General features: G+C 45.4%; 1 protein-coding gene across 2 annotated transcripts in view; it reads left to right on the top strand.

Moving 5' to 3' along the window:
* Nubpl (NUBP iron-sulfur cluster assembly factor, mitochondrial) overlaps window positions 1–8,316 on the top strand; it is a 52,438-nt gene extending 44,122 nt beyond the window's left edge. Inside the window, exons 10-11 of one of the 2 annotated variants that reach the window (XM_065451167.2) lie at window positions 638–721; window positions 8,181–8,316. In XM_065451167.2, the coding sequence (XP_065307239.1) occupies window positions 638–691 (54 nt within the window). In that variant the 3' untranslated portion in view covers window positions 692–721; window positions 8,181–8,316. Of the gene's footprint in view, window positions 1–637; window positions 1,276–8,180 lie in introns of those variants that run through there. The other variant, XM_065451166.2, reaches the window with a different exon arrangement.
* The last annotated feature ends 14,301 nt before the right edge of the window (window positions 8,317–22,617 follow it).

Raw genomic sequence — 22,617 nt, 5'->3', positions numbered from 1 at the left:
TAATACTACAATCCCTGTTTGGAATTTTAGTAGGGTGGGAATCGGCAGATACAAGATGTTCAAAAAAAATTTGGCATAGAAAATACATACACCTAATAGAGGCATTTCACATTTTGGAAAAATATACCACAAGAATTATATAGAACTTTTGTAGACTGAACATATTAGGTAAACACAAACAGAATGAAGACAATCTGACATTATGTGACATATGCAACTCAACATTACAAATGCATAAATATTGATCCAATAAATAAGATGACAACAGAAAAATATAGGCGTAAGTCATGTCTGTAAAATCAACATGAACATAGAAAATGAAGGTTGCAGTACTTTCTGGTTTGCTAGTGAATTGCAATCCCTTACAGTTCTTGGGAAAAGAAAAAGAGTATTTAAACCAATCATTAATAATGGTATTAATCAAGTGTTCCTCATGAAAGGAGAAAAATAAAACTAATCACAAAGAGAACTGTCCGAACGATTTTAAAACTTTTTAATATCTGTGTCTGTTTGTAAGCACAACTTTTATAGCTAAAATTTGTTGTATTTAATTATCTTGTTTGACTCATATTTGCTGCTGTTCAATCACCTGCCTTACTTTGACATCATTAACAAAATCTTTTCTCTTCTTTTGCAGGCTCAAGCCTACAAGGACATGGCCCAAAAAATTATCCAGAAGTTACCAATATGAGTCACCTTCAACTAGGAATGATTTGAGCGTGTAATTATCTCTGGGCCTACAAGTACAAATGTGTCATGCTTATAGAAGGCAGTAGAGGGTATTCAGAATTTATAGCATATTCTGGAACCATTAGCTGCAACTGGAGCAGTAATTCTGCCTTTTTCAGCTGCATGATTTTTGCCAAGCTGTATGGCACCTTGGTGTCAGTACGATGAGCAAAATGGGAACAAGGTAAAAGCGGGAGCCAACGTTTTGACAAGTGGACTTGTCTTTTTTAAGGCCTTGAAAAAAGACTCACTGTTCAAGGCTCCCGCTTTTACCTTGTTCACATTTTTGCTCATCGTCTTGAATTTCCATTTCCCGCCTTCCCCGTGTTTTACCTTGATGCGAGTGTGTTGTAAGGGAGTAGCATGTCAATGCTAGTGAACAAGGCTGTATGTTAATGTAGCGGTGCTTGCAGTGGTTTATCAGTAGCCAAGCGCAATCGAGAACAAAAAAAGAATCATTATGGCTAATACAGGAATTTGTCAGATCAACAGGTTCGGACAGGACCCTCCATATCTTTTTCTCCAATAAAGTCTTCAAGAACTTTACCAGGGAACTTTTTTTTTGAAGCTTCAAACTAGACTTTTTACAAAATTCGTTAATCTTAGATTACTATATTCTGCTCTGCATTGTGAATGCAAATTCTAACGATTGGCTGGTGGGGTTCAATGTTCCCCCCAAAGTAACACAGGAGCTATGCAAGGTACACTGTGGCAGAGGGCTCCGTATTTATTTTGACCACGTGAGTTCTTTATATACATTTGATGCTTGGTATGTGGGTGCTATTGCATTCTGCCCCCATTGGAAGGCAGCTTCTGCAGCTAGGAATTGAAACTCTGACGTCATGCCCAGCAGCAGAAGGCCATAGTCACTGAGCAACCACAGCAGGGTAGTGACAGCTAAAAAACTTGTCCAGTTTCACTGTTCAGTCATATATTTCTCATAGTTGTTTTTACAGTTAAATAGCTGGAAGGATGATGGAATTGGTACACAAGGGACATCCTGTCTTCAAGAAAGACTATAAGACTAATTTATATAATAATGTCTCGTATATGTGTATATACAAATATTTTAGGGCAGCTGTCATCGTTAATTGTTGAAAAACTGCATGGAAACATGAAGAGCAGTTGGATTTCTTGACCCCCCCCCCCCTTCTTTAATGTCTTGTTAACTTTGGTTCTTTCTTCTTTTATACTTGGTAAGCCACCAATTTACCAGTTGTTTCGCGACTTCAATATATTCCTAAAGATATTGTTTTAAAAATATTCTTCTTCAGTAACATGCCAATGAACATCATAAGTAAGGTATAACCAGTGGAAACTCAATAGTTAAGCTATATAATAACTAACTTTTAAATTTTAAAATTTAGGGTACCCGTAGTTCTAGAATTGAAGACAACCATCAAATGGGTATATTACAAACTGGGAACCTTGAGATGGGCAGCGGCTGTGAGAGGTCTGCCCCAGAAATGCAGGGCAAATGTATCAGTGTTGTGTTTAAATGAACAGTTAAGATATTCATTTCCTTCTGAAAATTTGAACCCATGTTCCATGAACCCATGTTCAGATATCATGTTTCATGGACTTTGTGCTAGTTTCTTTATAGGTGCAAGTTGAAAAAAAGAGCCTGTCAATACTTATTGTGGCCCCAATGATTTTCTAATATAACCTAACCATGAACAAAGTGTTGGGAATACTCTACAGTAGGTGCTACTAGCAGAGACTACTGGAGCTGTGTGATGCCTTTTGCTTGGCTTCGCTTCATTACATTAGCTCGCCAAGCTCGCTATGCTTTCAAGCTCGCCAAATTAGCTGCCTTTGCTCGGTGCGTTTGATTGAAGAGCAATCGAATGCCCTTAAATAAGTCAAGTGTATTCGGGCTGAGATACAGATTTTAACCTAAGAAATGACATCTACGTGTGCAGAATTAACAGCTCCTTGTGCAGTGTATTTAACGGACTAGCATTTAGCCACAGCTTTTCACTCTATGAAATGTAGCCATTTTGACTTTTGTGAAGATAAGACAAACTATTCTTTCTTTCACCATTTCACTGCATTCATTTGACACACCAATGTTTTAGCTGTTTGTAGACCACCTAAAACTCTCACTTGATTATACCTTGAGAATTAAACCTGATAAAACATCTCAGAACCATTAACCAACACACTTGGAAGTTGAGATTTGAGCCTCACATTGAATGCCTTTTCAGGTGCAAATAACACAACAGAGTTCTTTTGGAGTCCATGTACATAAGTGCCTTCGCAAAATAGTACCTGCCAGGTATTCAACTTGCAACATGAATTGCAATTAACTCTGTGCAGCATGCTGCAATTAATAGAACACTGAAATTTTCATCCACAATTACTCAACATATTTCCTACTTTTTGATTAGCTGCTACATTTTAGTTTTCAAACAATTATTTTAACATTTCAGTGAGTGTTATTTGAAGTTGCATACTTATCGACTTCTGTGACTTGCACAATTATACTATAGATCTCCACAATATTGCCTGCATATCATACATCGCATCATACCTGCAAAGTTTCGATCCACCAACTTTCAGATTCTCTTGCATTGGGTGCAGGTTCTTATTCCTGTCTGTGTGAACTTTCTGCAACTGTTCTGTCCAGGTTTACGACTGATTCTAGTAGCTTATACCAACTTTGCCGCAAAGTAGACTACATGCAGTGTTATCATGCTTTGTGCTCATTTTACAAGTAAACTGCAATGAAACTGCAGACACAGCTTCTCGTTTCTGGATATCCCCATCCATGTCACATGAAATACACTTGATCTCATCAGATTGCTAAAGCTAAGCAGCCTTGAGAGCAGTCAGTCATTTGGAAGGATGCTGCCTGGGAACACTGAGCACTGATGGCTACTTTTCTGCAACAGAGCAGTCCAAAAACCTAGCCTAACCAAAGCAGACACGTGTCCACCAGCATGGGATGCCACCCACCCTTCACTCCAATGTGTTGCTATTTCTTTTAAAGCGTGTGTCACTAAAACGTGTGACACGTGTGATGCTGCAGAAAAGAATAAAAATTAGGAACAAAAGAAAGAAAGAAGAGAAGATATTAGAGAAATGTCAAACTTGGAAGCTGAATAGTTTGATGTGCATTATGAAAGCATCTCTTGGTTACAATTACAAAATCTGCAAGGCCAATGAAGCATATGGGAGAATCAAACACAACATTGCCCTGCAGGTTCCAGCATTACTGCTAGTGCACAATACAACAAATCATAACACAGAAGATAGAACCAAAAAAGAAGCAAAAGTATAACTGGCCGGATCCATGACATGCTAGAGCGAGCGAGCGTGCGAAGCAACTTTATTAGGAATGCCTGCAGAACGATTAGCCTTCCCCTGTAAGGGAGGCGTCACCGTGATGCGGCCGTGACGTCTTCCCGGCGTGTGGCGCCTCTACTCCGGCCATGGCCGCACTACAGGTGTTCTCTGGCACTACTCCCTTTGGTCGACCGAGCCTGCCCCTCTTTTGGGGTGGCAGCCTCCCTCCAATTTCGCTTGGTCGTTGCCTTTCGGGGGCCGCTGAGATCTGCTTGACAGCCTGGGCTTGAACCTCTTGATCATAGCACCTCGTTGAGGCCTCGAGCCGCGGCAGGATCGTTGTCATCGTTGTAGCTTCGTGCGGATTCTTGGCACAGTCCCAAAGTATGTGAGCTGCAGTGGCTCTTTCCTTTCGGCACACACAACACAGGTCATTCACATAAATACTCGGACACACGTGCCTCATCAGCATCCGGGTGAATAACGATCCCGTCTGATTAAGTTGTCGATGTAACAATGCTAGAGGAAAATTTCAAAGTTAACTAGTGGCTTCTAGTAGCAAGTATTTTCAATTTTACAAAAATGTGGTGGCCTTGCCAAAAGGCAGCAACAGCAAATTACCACTTCAGTCTCTGAAACTTTACCTATAGAAACTGTACATATTCAAATACTGTAATTCTGGGGTTTCAGGTACCAAAACCACTACATGATTATGAGGAACGCCGTACTGAGGGACTTCAAATTAATTTTGACTACTTGGCTTTCTTTAACATGCACTTATACCGCAGTACACGAGAGCTTTTGCATTTCGCCCCCACAGAAATGTTACCGCCACGGCCGGGATTGAAACCGAAACCTCGAGTTTAGCAGTGCACTGTCATAGCCACTGCACTAACATGGCAGATGCAGTTGAAAAAAAAATGCAACATATCTACTACAAAAGTACGAGTTAGTTTGGGGGAGCTTAACCATCAAAAAACCAGCACCGCTGTGCTGCAGATGTAGCTTCTCCTATCCAGAAGAAAATCCTTCATAACATTATGGCACCTACTCCAGCAATTAAGGCATGCATGCTATACATTATGCTTTCAAGTTATGCATCACCGATATTATGGGGGCATACCGATATTATTCACAACTAAATAAGCAGAAACAAAGTAGTTTTTTCTTAACAGCCATTAGAAGTACGTGGAACAAACTTGGTTCACACTTGAAATTTACTTAATTGTTACACATATCTCTGTGTTTACAATTGGTGGACTTCCCAAAATGAGGCAGAATAATTTTGAGAAACCAAATAAAGAATGTCAGTTTGTTTCCACAATGCAGATTTATAAATCATGGCTTTTAGGTAGCTTAGAGTACACAAGCAATGGTCTTTGCTACACATAGGTTGCTTGAGGGACAAGATACAGGTGACTGTGGTTGACACTTACACATTTGATGCGGTGGCGGAAATCTTGACAAGGAATGACTTAATCACAAATAAGACATTTTTTTTAAAATGCATAGATCGATGTAGTGGTCCCAGTAAAGATCACCACTGCATTTCCTTCCATATAGTTGATGATGAAGCATCTGACATAGAATATGCCATGCTGTGGCTATATTATACACACACATCATACTGCAGAGCTTAAGCTATTCAGCCGACAAGCACTTTGGTATACAATTCAGTAAAAATTGCCATATCTGAAGATGACAAAAGCAAGAATAATCTAGTTCTTTAGTAACACATTATTATTAATTATCAGCTGTAATTATAAGCACATTCTATCTATATAAACAGGAACTAGCAAGAATAAAGGAAATCGAGGAGCTCGCATTATCGTTAAAAACAAAGCCAACAGACAATGAACCATGGGGGTCATTGTTTCATTTAGTTGTGTACAGTGGAATTAGTTTATTGTGCACTTGAAATTTCTGGCAGAATATGTTGTCCTACATCCAGGGTGCCTACCAAGTTGATATTTCCAAATTCCCTAGGTTTTCCAGGTTTTCCCCGAGTGCCTTTGCAAAATTCTGCGTCCGCGAGTGATGCAGAACAATGTTTTATGTCAAGACAGGCTGAAACCATATCGCCCGATGCTGTCACTCTCTATAGTAAGAATATGATTGGTGCCGTCTTCGGAACAAGAAAAAACGGTTATTTCATTCCGCAAAAAAATCTAACAACCCGATTCGTTAATCCGAATACCACCGCATCAACGATGAATATTGTAGCGTCATTTCCCAAGCTAAGCAAACCTTTTTCAACATTACATTACCATCATACTTACATGTTAACCCACGTAAATCCTGGAATTGGTTTCGTGGTAATAAACCAGCGACAATACAGTTGTCCCAATCTAACACCCCTGTTCAAAGTTCGCACAATCTTTAATAATGTCTTTGCTTCCTTTTTTCATGACGCTGCACCTATGCTTTTGCCACCTTCAACGAAGGTTGATGATATCCCAATGGATTCAATTCTTATAGACTGGGTGGGCATTAGAAAAGTAATCGGTAATTTGAATATATCTTCGTCGGTAGGTTCAGATGAAATTAATTCAAAAATACTCAAGTGTACGGAACTGTATTCATCAATTATGCTTTCTGGGATATTCCAACACACTGATCATCTCTACCAAGCGACTGGAAGGTGGGGAAGGTGGTTCCTGTTCACAAATCAGGTAACACACATTGTCCCGAAAACTACTGTCCCATATCACTAACCGGTATTCCCTGTAAGATTCTGGAACACGTAATATATTCCCACATAGTTGATTTTCTTGAGACGAACTCTTTTTTTAACAACAGTCAGCATGGCTTTAGGAAATCCTTCTCCTACGAAACGCAACTAGCTTGCTTTACTAATGACCTCTTTTCCAACACCGACTTGGGATTTGTCACCGGTTGCATCTTTATCGATTTTGCTAAAGCCTTGATACCGTATCCCATAACCTACTAATCTATAAACTTAGTCTTCTTAACATTCACCCGCTAGTACTGGACTGGATTAAAAACTTTTTTGCTAATGGAACACAATACATAATCGCGAACAATTCATCGTCTAGCTGCGCCCCTCGCGGTAACGTCAGGCATGCCGCAAGGGACGGTTCTCAGTCCTCTACTTTTTCTAATCCATATTAATGATCTTGCTTCCTGTGTGAAATTTTCAACTATTAGGCTTTTTGCTGATGACTGCGTTATATATCTTAAAATGACTGACCTCAATGATTCTCGTAAACTTCAAGATGACATTAATAACGTTCTGTTATGGTGTAACAAGTGGTCTATGAAGCTTAACTTTAAGCAAATGCAAATGCATGCGCGTATCACACCGTACCAATACTACTAATCTGCATACATATTTCCTAAATAATAGCCCTCAGTTGTCCATCGTACAAATACCTTGGACTAAACATCACCAGCAACCTTTCCTGGCACATGCATGTCGACATTATATGTAGCAATGCCTATCGCATGTTGGGCTATTTGCGCCGAAACTTCTCATCCGCGCCATCGTCACTGAAACTAACTCTCTACAAAACATTAGTTCGCTCCAAACTACAATACGCATGCGCCATGTGGGACCCGGCTAACATATTACATTGATATACATCATAGAAGCCATTGAAAATTGTGCAGCGCGTTTCATCTTATCATACTACTCCCGACATGCTAGCGTTACCTCAATGAAGACAACGCTTAACTTACCAGAACTTTCTTTCCGTCGTAGGTGCTTCCGCCTTTCGCTATTCCATAAAATCTACCACCAGAACCCTTTGTTTTTGAAAGAACAGCTTATCACCCAACCGTCATACATATCATCTCGCTCTGACCACAGTTTCAAAGTTTGTATGCCGTCTTCACGTACTAAACTTTGTAGTAATGCATTCATCCCTAGCACAAGCAAAGATTGGAACCACCTTCCCGCCACCGTTGCAGCCATGCTGGAAACCGACACCTTCAAAACCAGCATTTATGAAACGGCACGTTGAATATGTCTTTGTATATTGCAAACTTTTTTTTTTATGTTCACCCACTCCTTTCTGTAATGCCTTCATGCCTTTAAAGTATCATAAATTAAAAAAATAATACAAAAATAGCCCCTTTCCACGCTTGTAATGCTTGACTGCAATACTTTTGCGTATGCTTCACCAAGTAACATTTCTGTACAGAGGCGAAGCTGACTTTCGGGAACCGGCATTGTGCAACGCACCGTGCTTTCCAAGCTTCGAAGCCAAACGCGAGGACCACAGAGGCGGAGTCCGTGCCATTGCTCACAGCAGCAAATTCTTTCAATAAAAAACACGGCGCCCATCGGCAAGAAGCTTCATAGCAATTCATAGAACGTCGAAGCAGCTAGGCTATTGGCGGCGTGGAGTTACGGAGTCGCCATCTATCGGAAGCGCCTCGCTGGCGTAGTATGAGGGATCACGCGGCGCGCTCCTCATAGGTTTTGCTGTCAGCGCTCACTGAAAACACCACGCCCGAACTCTCCCGGACATTTCTGTACGTACTTTAGAAACGAGAGAAGTTTTTTATTGTCTAAATAATAATCTTGAGCAAGCTGAAAGCACAGAATAGATTACAGACGCTATCTCTTTACCGTATACGTACAGTGAACGCCACTGCGCGCGGTCGCCGCGATAGAGTCTCCCGAACCGGCTTCTTGCGTGAAAGGCAGGTAAACCTTGAGAGCAAACCATGTGAAATATGTTCTTATAGTGTTTGTATAACTAAATGGAGCATAATAGAATGAAGCCTCAATGCAGCGGTCGCACAGATTATTCGCAGCGACCGACTGCGCGTCTGCATGCTTGTCCGCGCACTGTTTCGCTTTCGCTGCGTGCGCGTTTTCGCACCGTGTCATGAGCTTTAGGCCGCGGAATATGAGCATTTGACAGTATACAAGCAACCATTGTTGCGTGGGCGCTATCAGAGCTGTTCAAAAATAATTTCATTGTAGAGACTTCGACGCCTATACGGGGACTGTGATGTGCCGTCACGACGATTCAATCTTTCCTTTTTCTTCTAAATGCTTGGACGTTTCAATATTATTTCTCGAGTTGCGTCGCACTGTATGTGTATCGGTGTTCTCAGCGTGCGATTGCCGCTGCTTCTTTTTTGTAATCCAGTGCATTAATTCATAACACGTACAAACATGACCATGCCTTTTTTTAATGTGCGCCTTACCGCTCCCTTTCCACTCCAGTGAACTTGCCAGTATCTATAGCATCGACAAGTTCATAGACCAAACCGTCATGACATTAGTCGGGCAGTGGACTCGGGCGAGCGTCTCAATGCGCGTTTTCCGAACATCGCAGACCCGGCGCCGTAGCAGAAATCTTCCTCGCGTCTGTGCTTGCTGCATACCCGAGTTGTAGCCGACGACTGTTTGTCGGTTTTATGTTTCGCGAGCCAAGCTTCACGCAGGTTCTTGTCCTGCGGCTACTTGTGAATAAGGCTGACACCGGGCTCCGTTGCGTACGTCCGGCACTGCGGCACCGAGCAGTAGTCTACCATGTTGCGCGCCTTCAAAGGCAGCCACTACCTATTGTAGTGCTTTCAAGCGTTGTAAAGGAGAAACTTGAAGCGGGAAAATCTCGCCACTAAATGAGGACCGCAGCGTAGGAGGGAATTTAAACTCTCGTTTTCAGCTCGCTTCGGCGCTCCCGAAGCAGCCGACGCGGCCGCTATGTCCACGTGATCCCTAATAGGACGTCATGCCGACTGTGGCGCCAGTTCGAGGTGGCGAGGCAATCAAAATGGCAGCGGTGGTGGCTTTTATTAATGCCGTTTCGGACCTGCGGCCATGGCAAAACGCCCGGAAAATGGGACGACGAAGAGTTCTTGCATCCCAAATTTCAGACGTTCTGGTAAATTGAATCTATGGGGTTCGTGGTGGTGCCGCGAAGCCGTCCAAATTATCGGGAATCCGGAAAGTCGGTCGTTGACTGTACTCTAGCAACTACTCCAGCCGACAACAGGGCGTCAAAGACGATTTATTACGATTAGTCTGCTGCTCGATCGAGCCAGCATTACCGCGACTTTCAACCACTTCAATAAAATTGCAGCTAATTTTCCCTGATAGAGGCACAAATTCCCCGACTTTTCCCTGACTACTCAATATCCCTGAGAATTCCCGGTTTGTATGCACCCTGACATAGCATTGTCCTGAACATAGCCTTCTAGGCTATGCTATGACATAGGCTACATATGCCCTGAACGACATCTGTTTTTTTTTTCGTTTTTTTTCTTATGAAGGAGAATCCACTGCGAATTTCAATTCTGGATGTATTGTACTACATTTTGCATAGGTCACTAAAGCACAATCTTTTGGGGGTCCATAGCTTTAATTTATAAATTCAGAGCGGGCATGCATAGCAAGTCTACTGGTGTTGGCATGAATCGGTGCAAGCCACAAGCAAGTAACTCCTATGTGGTTCGTTGATATACTGCCATAATGTCCTCGGTTGCTCAGTTCAATATAGTGGTGATCAACTTCATTTTTAGTAGAATGTTTACTTATGCCATAACTATAAAGCTTAAAAATTATGCATACCTCATGCACTGTGAGAATTCAATGTAAGTGAATAGCTTTCTGTGCTGTTTGCCTTTATTGACGATAATTAGTGGTGATTTTGATGGCGAATGTTTAATTTCTTCAATGTTAATTTAGCCCAACGCAAGAGCGGTGAGTTCATGTTAAACGTTACCTTGCGTGCACCACTGCTGTTTGTCTGCATCGTACACAAAACACAAAGGGAGAAGTGTTTGCTTGAGGCGTTGATGTGCGCCATACTTCATAACCTCCGATAGGGTTGAACATTGTCATTGCCTCACATGGCAAATCGCATATCGTGGCAGGAGCATTAAACTTGAATTGGATTATGGGGCTATATGTGCCAAAACCACAATATTATGAGGCAGGCCGTAGTGGCACGTGTACACTCCGGATTAATTTTGGCACCGTAGTATTCTTTAACGTGTCCCTAAATGAAAGTGCTCGAGCGTTTTAATTTTGCCCCCGTCGAAATACGGCTGTCTCTGTCAAATCCGCGACCTTCAGCAACCCGATAGCTGCAAAGCTATCGTGGCGGGCACAGTGTTGATTTGACGTGCGACCTCTTCCGTTGTGCTGCCTAGACCCTGCGGTGCGCTAGAGGCCATGCGGCCGGCCTTAATGCGGCTCTGCTTCTGCACGCCCTGCGTAAGTTGTCTGCTAGACATATTTGTATGGTTTTATTTTTGAGAAATACCAGAAATTAACGCACCGTACCATACCTTGAACTTTAGTTTATCCACCGTTTCTTCAACCTCTCACTTTTTCGTTTCTCACTTCTCACGTTTCTTCGCCCCCCTCTTGTATTTGTATGGGAACTGAGATCGAAGAGTGGCAATGCCTTCTCTCTTCTATTTTATTTAGCGTCCCTCTGGACTTGTTGGTAGAAGAGTATACGCAAGTGCTTGCAGGGGGTCATAGATAATTACAGCTATCAAAAGGCTAGTGTGGCGAGACCCGGGAGGTTCAGAGGGCATTGTGCACATTCGATGCAATGAGGTCCGAAACTTTTCTTCTCTGTCACGCTCCTTCCGCGTATATACAAGCACGACGCGCGGCGCTACGTATGGACGAACCATACAGTTGCCACTTCAGCTTATGCAACCGTAACTTTTACCGGGAAGCTTTTTTATATCTTTCCCCCGCATGGCCGGTGCCGGGTGGATGGATGAAAGGAAGGTATAGGCATAACTGCGAGTCGGCCTAGTTGGAACATATTCATATTTATACTTTTTGTGCGCAAACAAACAGGGACGAAGAATAGGGGCAACACAAGGACGAGCGCATAGTAGCATCCTAAGTAGCATTTTTTTTTTGGGAAGCATAGACAGAGAGTTGGCCAAAGATTTAGAAGGTGTAGTAAGTAAGGTATACAGATATGTCGATGACTACTTGATTTTAGGCTGTCCTGTAGACAAGGGTGCTTTCAGAAATAGGGTTGTAGAAGCCTTCAATTCTCTGGGAAAGGGCTTAACATTTACTTCGGAAGTACCGGTAGATAATAAGCTACAGTTTCTTGATGTCAAGTTAACATTCCTTCCGGAACACGTGTTGGTCTTTCTCACCCCGAGCTGGAAAACCGCTAATGAACTATGCCTCAAACCATTCCAGGCTTGTGAAGAATGGGATAGTCATTTCGTGTTTCCGGTCAGAGTTGTTGAAGTCATGTCACCACACTGTAAGGATTGCATTTTTTGAGCAAGTTGACAGGTTGAGAAAGGCTGGGTACCCGCTCGCTGTGATGCTGGCGACGTGTGCTAGACTAATGAAAGAACTTAACAAGGATAAAGGACAATGCACAAAGAATCAAAGGCAGAAGGATGGAGATTCCAATGTTTCAGTGATTCCGTATGTGCACGGCCTTTCACACAGACTTAAATAGGTGGCTGGTACTTATGAAGTAAAAGTGGTATTTTCGGCAAAAAAAAACAAAATAGGTAGTGTGTGTTCCAAGGTTAAAAAGAAGTTCGAAAGTAAGGATGATGTACAGAAAGAATGCACTGTTAAACATCCGCGCAAGAACCAATTTGTTGCTTGCGCGAAGAACGTTGTTTACCAGATTCCTATGACGTGTGGTCACGTGTACGTAGGTCAGACTGGGAGATGCATTAACACTAGGTTAAGGGAGCACTTGTCTAGTCTGAAAGGTCGCCCTAGTACGCATTTGGCAATGCATTGCCAAGAACATGGTTGCTCCCCTTGTCTTACTAGCACAGACATGTTGTACAGGCATAGGAATCAAACCGCTAGGGAAATCGTGGAAGCATACTGGATTGAAAAACAAAAAGAAAAATGCATCAGCCATCCAAAGCGCTCGTCCTTGTGTTGCCCCTATTCTTCGTCCCTGTTTGTTTGCGCACAAAAAGTATAAATATGAAGGTATAGGAGCGTCCCCTTTGAAACGGGGTGATGGCAGTTGCCACCATGCTACCTTTTATGCGTTGCATATTGCAATCACTCAGTTCAGCCCTTGGGCACGGCCGGGCAGCCACCATTGACCTTGAGCGCAACCACGTGACGTGACGTCACGGCAGCCGGAGGAAAAGCTGGGCCCCAACTCGCGCGGCCGCAGCCACCACCTGCCTCCCGCTCCTCCCGCTAGGGGCGCTGCGCCGGCGCGTGACGTCACGGATTAAAAGCTGGGCCCCAACTCGCGCGGCCGCAGCCACCACCTGACTCCCGCTCCTCCCGCTAGGGGCGCTGCACCGGCGCGTGACGTCACGGAGGGAAAGCTGGTTGCTATCATCATCATCTGGGCCCCAGCTGGCGCGGTCGCGCGCGGCCGCATATTGCGCGGCCGCGCAATATACAACGCATTCTTGGCTTAACCAAGCTAAGCCTGGCCATTTTTTATTTTTGTTCAACTGTGTTGGAAGTTATTAAAATTCGACATTTTCTTTACGTCTTCCTACACTTTTAAACTTATGTCACCTCTCTGCTTTTGAGCCACCAATCCTCCAATCGCTTTTTGCTAATTTCCACCGCATATTTACATGACTATGGTTATCTCTGAACCCTAGGGCCTCAGGAAGCGTGACTGTGCCCGCATCGACATCGGGATGGATACCATCACATATTAGTATGAGGTGTTCTATTGTTTCTACAGATTTACCACACACAGTACATGTGTCTTCTTCGTTAAATTTCTTTTTATGGCTCCGCGTTCTAAGACATCCTGACCTAGCTTCAAAGAGTAGGGCACTGCCTCTTGAGTTATCATAAAACGCTTCCTTCCTGATATGCTGTTTCCAGTATCGATATAGTTCAACACTATGCTTCTTTTCCATTGCATTTATCCAATGTTTACCTTCCGCGTTTTTAACCTGTCGTTTAATGCTCTGTCTTTATCTGTCCTCGTGTCTGGCATACTTACTGGTTAGCATTCCTAGTTCTTTTCCGCCATTGTGAGTCAACGCTCTTTCTGTATAGATATTTAAATACCTTAGCTGCCCACCTGCTATCGTCCAATTTCCTCAGGCGCTTTTCATATAGGATTTTACTTTGGGGTTCCCGTGCTTCGAACGATGCCCAGCCCATATCCCCTGTACTGCTTCGTTTGTGGTTTTCCCGTGGGCACCTAGTGCTGATCTTCCAACAGCTCTCTGATTTACTTCTAGTCTCGACTGAACTTCTGCCCTTAAGCACAGGACCGCATTCCCGAAAGTAAGCCCCTGTACCATTACTCCCTTCCATATACCTCTCAGTACCTCATACCTGTTGTACCCCCACAATGCCCTATGTTTCATTATCCCGGCATCTCTTCGTCCTTTTGCTATGAGAGCTAGACCGTGCTTTTCCGTGTACATCTGCCCTTTGTTTATCCATACCCCAAGATATTTGTATTCGGCCACTCGGGGTATTTCATGGCCTTGTATTGTAAGCTCCTGATCAGTTGTATCGTTGAAAAACATCCCACCGGACTTAGCTGCACTAAAACTGAAACCTAAACTGTCTACTTCGTCTCCACAGTAATTAACCAGAGTTTCCAAATCTTCCTGGCTATCTGCTAAAAGTACAATATCGTCCGCTGTTAGATATGGCGCCGTTTCCTGAGGCTACTTCGAGTTCCCCAAACCACATCGAATCGCAGCACAGCTAATTGAGGAATGCAGAAGCAGGAAAGCACATTCCAGAGGAGCGCCCAGGCAAACAAGTTGAAGGCCGCAAGACAAGTGCAAACAAGTTTGCAGCCAACAAGGTCGTACGCCGCCGGGATTAGAAGGGGTCCTCGGACAATAGAGCCCAATCGTCCCCCTTCGCCTTTGAAGAAGGCATTTGCCACCACTGCGGAGCCGAGCCACCGGGAGCAGGTGGGCCCTTGTGCAATGGAGCATGAGCGCCCCCCCTCCTTCTCCACCTTAGAAGAAGTGGATTGCAATTCTGCGAGGCAAGAGCGCAGGGGGATCAAGTGATCAAGCAAGGGGGCCCAAGCGGCGACTCTCTTCGCCGGGTATGACACCATCGCACAGGCGCCTACCATTGGCTGAAAGTGGCGTCATCTGAGCGGACTCTCCCATTGGTCGAACATGACGCGACTTCCAGTGCTCGAAGGGTTTATAAGAAGCGTTCCAGAGAGACCAGAGCATATTCCCTGATTCCCTGATTCCCTGATTCACCTCTCTCGAATTTCTTGCCGCGGGCCGCAGCGTCCGAGTTGCTGCCGGCCCGTAATGACTGTACGACCGTTACTTGTCTCTCACTTCTCTGTATATAATGTAGAATAAATACTCCCAAGTTTTTGGTTTTCATCCCGAAGTCCGTCCTTGAACCCCTACACCGCATACATTAAACCCGGTAGTCGTTGCTCAACAACCTTTCCGCCTAATCTGTACGACAGATTGTACCCTAGATTGTTTCCTTATAGCCTTTTTTTCATACTTATCATATAAAGCATGAACCGCAGCGGTGATAGAGGACAACCTTGCCTTAATCCTTTGTGTACCTAGACAGTTGTCGTACTCTTAATTCCTTCCCATGTTATTCCAACATTATTTTCTCGGTATATTTCCTGTAGAAAATCAATTACCTCATGACCGATAACTTCATCTTTTAGTATGTTCCACAGGGGTTCCCTGTTCACGTTGTCGTATACAGCCGATGGATGGATGGATGGATGGATGGATGGATGGATGGATGGATGGATGGATGGATGGATGGATGGATGGATGGATGGATGGATGGATGGATGGATGGATGGATGGATGGATGGATGGATGGATGGATGGATGGACGGACGGATGGATGGGGCTCAACCCTTTGAATCGGGCGGCGGCGGCGCGGGCTGTAGGGGTTGGGGACGGACTTCGGGATGAAAAACAAACTTGGGAGGGTTTATTTTACATTATATACAGAGAGGTGAGAGTCAAGTAACAGTCGTACAGTCATTACGGGCCGGCAGCAACTCGGACGCTGCGGCCCGCGGCAAGAAGTTCGAGAGAGGTGAATCAGGGAATGCTCTGGTCTCTCTGGAATGCTTCTTTTAAACCCTTCGAGGACTGGAAGTCGCGTCATGTTCGGCCAATGAGAGAGTCTGCTCAGATGACGCCATTTTCGGCCAATGGTTGGCGCCCGTGCCGCGGTGCCACACCAGGCGGCTCCCTGCGGTCTTGCCTTCTGACTTGCAATGCGCTCTTCAAAGGCGGAGAAGGGGCCCCATTGTCCGAGGGCTCACCTACTCCCGGCGGTACGGCCCCGCTGTGGTAGCCAATGCCTTCTTCAAAGGCGAAGAAGGGGGACGATTGGGCTCCATTGTCCGAGGGCTCCTTCTCCTCCCGGCGGCACGGCTCCACCGGCGGCGGACGAACTTGTTGGCACGTGGACTTGTTGGCTCGAGCGCTCCTCTGGAATGTGCTGCGATTCGATGTGGTCCGGGGGAACTCGAAGTAGGCGCAGGAAACAGCTCCATATCTAACAGCTCGTCCTCGCCCCGGTTGTTCTGAATGGCCGGTGAACTCAATTCGCTGGCCATGAGGAACGCTGAAAGAACCTGCAGGGTATTGGTGTCGAGCCTCGTTTGACGAACTTCGGGATCCTGGGCCCTGGAGAACATACGTCAAACAAACAAAACAACACAGCGCTGCACCACGTGTAAGCGCAGGCTCTTCACCCCTAGCTCGCCAGGCTATTACTGAGTCAAAATGATCCCTGATCTTTTATTTCCCCAATTTTGACAAAACAGTTCCAACCACCCTTCCAAACAGCTATCCATTTCTCTCCGAATGCCGACAATACCAGAGTACTATTGTTGTTGCAAAACAAAGTGTCGTTGACGATGCAAACAACAAATGAAAACAGCCGAACATAACTTAAGTGGCCTAACTACACGAACAGCATGTTTCCAATCTATCGCAGTGGCGTACTTATCGCACTTATTGGTGCCACTGAACAATCTGGTCAACCTCACAAGTACGTAATCACAAGCGCACTAGCCTTGTGGTCACTAAACAGAACGCGTACTTGCGTTGAAGGCAAACTTTTCATTTACGCTTACTCATGTTTCTTCCCTGAAAGTCCTACAGGACACGTGACTTAAACGAACAATTAAACTTGCGGGACTTACACACTCCGCAGAACCCTTAAAATAATGCGTCTTTTAATAACTCGTTCCACGCATACTTGTCAGAGAAATCAGAATACGGCTGCCCTCAACACACACGAGCAACCCAGTCATAAATCTGCTTCCTTCCGTCCACACAGGACACGCGCTAATGGAACTAAGAACGCTTCTTAGTGCAAATCAGGCACTCACTGAAAACCTACGCGGTTAACCTTAGAAAATAAAAAAACGCTTATAAAAAAAAGAAGGTTAACTAAAACACACGCGCGTTACGATAGGCCTCTTACCGATAACCTTGACCCTCAGGTTACTCACACACAAGAAAAAAAGAAAGCCTATTTACTCATTAATTAACACTCGCGAGACTACATGTTTACACAAACCTCATCTTTCAAATCTCAGAGCTTCTCAAACGAAAACACAAAGAAAGCTCAAACCTTACACATTGAAAGAAATCCTAGTCTCAATTCGCGAAAACTTTCCCATGCTCAAAATAAAAAACAAAAAACAACATGCTTTACTTCTACGGAAGCTCTCCTGGCATCCCGTTCCAAGCATTTTCAACTGACTCATAATTTTGAGCCGCACCCGAGGTGGCCGCGGTTTGAAAGCTACTCTGGCTGCCGAGGAACAACAAAAGGGCTGACTCACTATCAGCTCCCCCAAGACGTTACGGTCCCCTGCCAATTTGCGTCCTGGCGCCCCGCTATCCTCACAAACTCGATTGACCGCGTCGCTACTCCCCACCTGGTCTCGTCCTGCCACCTTGCGCTTCTTCGAACTGCACGCTGAGCTTTGAAAAGAACTACGGAACGACGAGGAGTTTAACTGCCCCGTGCCCTTTGTCCGCGTCCGTGCAGAACATGCTTCGCGGTCCCCCTTTGACCTGTGGCTCGAACATTTTGGGTGCGTCAACATCGTCCGTGACGACCGCCTTTTTCCTTGCGCCCTGCCCTTTTGGGTTTCTCGCCATCTTTGGCGGCGCTACATTAGTTACCGTCTTTCGGTCTTTACCGCGCTTCTTTTTACGGCGCTTTCTCCTTGCACTCGCTTTCCTGTCGCCTTCTCGTGCCTCGTGCTGGCCGGTACACATTTCGTCGGCCCGGATCGGTCTCTTACCCGCACAGTCTGAGTGATTTACATTTAAATCTACTCTCACTTTGCCTCGACTGGCGGACAGCCCAACCAACTCTGGAACAATGCAGCAGGCTTTACTCGAGTTAAGCAACTCGCACTCTTGCGAACTGCCCTCTACTGCACTGCCCAGCTCACGCTGTGCATCGGCACACAGCCCGTCGGTATCGATCGCTGTCTCACGCGCACAGTCCGAATGATTAACAACTGAATTATCCCTATCTAGGCTATCTAGACTGGCGGAGAGCCGCACCGATCCTTGAACAATGCAGTTGTTCTCTCGTGAACTACGGAGCTCGCCATCCCGAGAACTACTCTCAACTGCATCGTCCAGTTTGCACTTCAGTTCTGCACGCAGATCTGGCTCTACATGGGTGCTCACGTCTGTCGGGTCAGCAGTACCATTTTCTTCGCTAGCAACCTCGCTAACATTCCCAGCGACGCACACGCGCGGTAACTGTGCCAATTTGTTCGCAGCTGGCCTAGCTGTCTCTACAGTCATCTGTTGGCACAGCACCTCGTCGCTCTCCTTGCGGCCTTTAACGGCCTCTGTTGCCACCAAGGCATCATTAGCAGCTAGCCTTTTCCCTTCACTTATGAATCTGCAGCCAATCTCACAGGCACTACTCTTCTCGTCGGCTTTTGGCGAAAATCCGCTCGATGCTGCTTCATTCTTTCCCTCTGTACTACCTACAGAATTCTCAGACAGCCGTTGTCTCTGTGCCATTAACTGATCACAATACTGTATCTCTTTGATCAGTGCTGCCTTCTCTCTCTCATACTTTTGCTCACGCTCACGCTTACGTTCCTGATACTCACGTTCGCGTTCATTCTCACGTTCGTGACGCTCACACTTAAGAGTAAGTTCTTGAAGCTCATGCTTCCGTTCATTCTCGCGTTCTTCACGCTTACGCTCACTCTCACGTTCACGACGCTTACGCACACGTTCACGACGCTCACGCTCCCGTGGCTCCTGTATCACCTCCCAAGCGAGCTCAATGCTTTTGTCATCATTGCCACTATCGTTTATCGCCTTTATGATAGCTGGCATTTTCATCCGTTCGTCCGCCTCAACTCCCAAATCGTCGCACACCAACAAGTCTAACCTCGTCAACCTTCTAAGATCCATGGCAGCTGCCCCGACTGGTGGTTAGAACTGTTTTCCTTAATTCATTTGTGCAAACACACAATGCAACAAACTCCCGATTCCCAGAACTATCAAAATGAACACACAACATTTGAGTCTGGCGAATCAAAAGGAAAAAACCACGCGCTCACTTACGGTTGCAGCACCCTGCCATCCGGTTCATTTGTCCGCTGTTCCCGGTTTCTCCGGACTCCCTGGGTCGAAGGCTCGCTCTTCTTCGGCACTCCAGGTTTCTTCGGACCTCTTTCGACGAAGGCTCTCTCTTCTTCGCTCTTCCCGGTTCCTTAGGATCTCTCTCGACGAAGGTTGATCCGTAGCGCTGCCACCAGCTGTTGCATTCGGAGGTGATCTCACCGCTGCCAACCAGTTGTAGGGGTTGAAGGACGGACTTCGGGATGAAAACAAAACTTGGGAGTATTTATTTTACATTATATACAGAGAGGTGAGAGTCAAGTAACAGTCGTACAGTCAATACGGGCCGGCAGCAACTCGGACGCTGCGGCCCGCGGCAAGAAGTTCGAGAGAGGTGAATCAGGGAATGCTCTGGTCTCTCTGGAATGCTTCTTTTAAACCCTTCGAGGACTGGAAGTCGCGTCATGTTCGGCCAATGAGAGAGTCTGCTCAGATGACGCCATTTTCGGCCAATGGTTGGCGCCCGTGCCGCGGTGCCACACCAGGCGGCTCCCTGCGGTCTTGCCTTCTGACTTGCAATGCGCTCTTCAAAGGCGGAGAAGGGGCCCCATTGTCCGAGGGCTCACCTACTCCCGTCGGTACGGCCCCGCTGTGGTAGCAAATGCCTTCTTCAAAGGCGAAGAAGGGGGACGATTGGGCTCCATTGTCCGAGGGCTCCTTCTCCTCCCGGCGGCACGGCTCCACCGGCGGCGTACGAACTTGTTGGCACGTGGACTTGTTGGCTCGAGCGCTCCTCTGGAATGTGCTGCGATTCGATGTGGTCCGGGGGAACTCGAAGTAGGCGCAGGAAACAGCTCTATATCTAACAGCGCCACCTTCAATGGTACTATATTACTCAAATAATAGTGCGCAACAAAAAAAACGGCACGGACGTAAGAGAGGACGACACGCCACCATCTTGCCCGGAATGCTGCTCTTACTGGTACTATACGCATGCATACCTATGTATTTACTCCTTTACTTTTGCGTTGATATTATCCACCAATCAGAGAGCTTCCGTTTAGTTATTTCTGCCTGTTCAAAGTCTATTTTACTTTCACTGTCTTTAAAACCCAAAGCTTTGAATAGTTCCCCGTTACATTCAACTGCAGGGCGAAGTTGTTTACAAGCAAGTATCAGGTGTTCAGCCGTTTCCTCCTCCTCTGCACACGCCTCGCACCACAAGTCTATCTCCTGGTATCTCGCTCGGTACGTTTTAATCCGCAGTCCACCTGTCTGGCCTCAAACAACAATGAGCGTCCCTTAGAATTATCGTAAATATTTTCTTTGGCCATTTCTTGCTTAAACGTCCTGTATGTCTCTAATGCTGATTTGGTTTGCATCTCTGTTTTCCACATACCCCTCTCTGTCTCGTTAACCGTTTTCTTGACGGATAATTCTTTACCTGTCCCTCCACTGCTGCCCAAGTATTTGCTTGACAATTTTCTGGTTCGCTTCCTCCACCTTGTGTTAACATTCCTCGTGTATAATTAACTGAAAACGATCCTAGCCCACCGCATTTCCCTCTTTTTTCTAAATCGCTCCTCAAATGCTACCTTGCTACTAGCCTCTGCCCTCGAAAGACCATCCCAGATCCCCCTGCACCCTAAGATTTGATATCTTGCCATGTGCTCCCAGAGCGAGCCTACCCACACCACGTTGCCTAGTTTCCAACTGTGCCCGGGTCTCTGCTCTCATACATAGAACTGTACTGGCAAAAGTCAGGCCCAGAACCATTACCCCTTCCATATCCCTCGTACTACCTCGTACCTATTGTAGTTCCACAGTGCCCTACTCTTCATAATCGCTGCACTTCTGTTACCTTTAGTCGTTACAAATTTTTCGTACTCTGTCAGATACTCAATTCCATTATTTATCCACACCCCAAGATGTACTTATCGACCATCTCAAGCGTGGCCTCCTATATATTATGCTCGGCGCAAATGTTATCATTAAAAATCATGACTGCTGATTTTTCTTTGCTAAACTTCAAGCCATCAATCCCTACAGACCTTCTGTATTGTTAGCCATTAATACAATATCATCCACATACATCAATCCTGGTAAGGACTATTCAATCAATTTTCCTTGTTTGAAAAAATGATAGGTTGAAGCCGAGTCCGCTTTGCTGTATGTTGGACTCTAAACCTTGTAGGTACAGCATAAACATCAGAGGTGACAATGGACACCCCTGCCTAAGCCCCCGCCGAATCATTACAGGCTCCGAAACCTGCTTTTCCCATTGTATAATCACCCGGTTACATCTATAGATATCTTTTAAGGAATTCGTTGCTCCATCTTGAACTCCTAAAGTTTCCAGAATGCCCCACAAGCCCTCTTGAAGTACACTGTCATAGGCTCCCTTGATATCCAAAAAAAGCCAGCCACAGGGGTCTGTGTTCCTTTTCAGCTATTTCAATGCACTGTGTCAGTGAGAACAGATTGCCTTCCAGCCTCCTATGCTTCCGGAACCCATTTTGTAGCTCTCCAAGCACCCCCTCGTTCTCTACCCATGTCTGCAGTCTGTCCTTTATAATCTTCATTACCACCCTGTAAACCACTGACGTCACTGTTATAGGCCGGTAGTTATGTCAGCTTTGTCCCCCTTCCCCTTATATATCATTATCATCCTACTTAGCCTCTATTCGTTAGGTACTTTACCATCCATTAGCATTTTGCTCTCCACCTCCCTTAATGCTTTCTTAGATTTCGGGCCCAATTTCTTTATTAACATAATTGGAATACCATCCGGGCCTGCAGATGCGCTACTTGGTACCCTCTTCTCGGCGCTTTGCCCCTCTCTTTGTCCAAGCGAAAGCAGTGGATTGACCGGGTTATCCCTCTCCGACGTACTGCATGTACCATTTCTTACCATTTCGCACCATTTCTTTTTACACTGCTTTCACCAGAGCTTCCTTACTTTTTGGTCCTAGTTCATCAATCAGCCTAAAGGTAACCTCGTCTAGGCCTGTGGCTGTGCGCTTAGGAATTTTCCCTTCGGCTTTCTTCCAGTTGAAATTTGTCAGCACCAGCTCCTTTTCC

The sequence above is a fragment of the Dermacentor albipictus genome, chromosome 1, assembly GCF_038994185.2.
Source record: "Dermacentor albipictus isolate Rhodes 1998 colony chromosome 1, USDA_Dalb.pri_finalv2, whole genome shotgun sequence".
Lineage (NCBI taxonomy): Eukaryota > Metazoa > Arthropoda > Arachnida > Ixodida > Ixodidae > Dermacentor > Dermacentor albipictus.
Note: the sequence above shows the minus strand (reverse complement) of the source record. Positions and strands in the feature narration are given on the sequence as shown.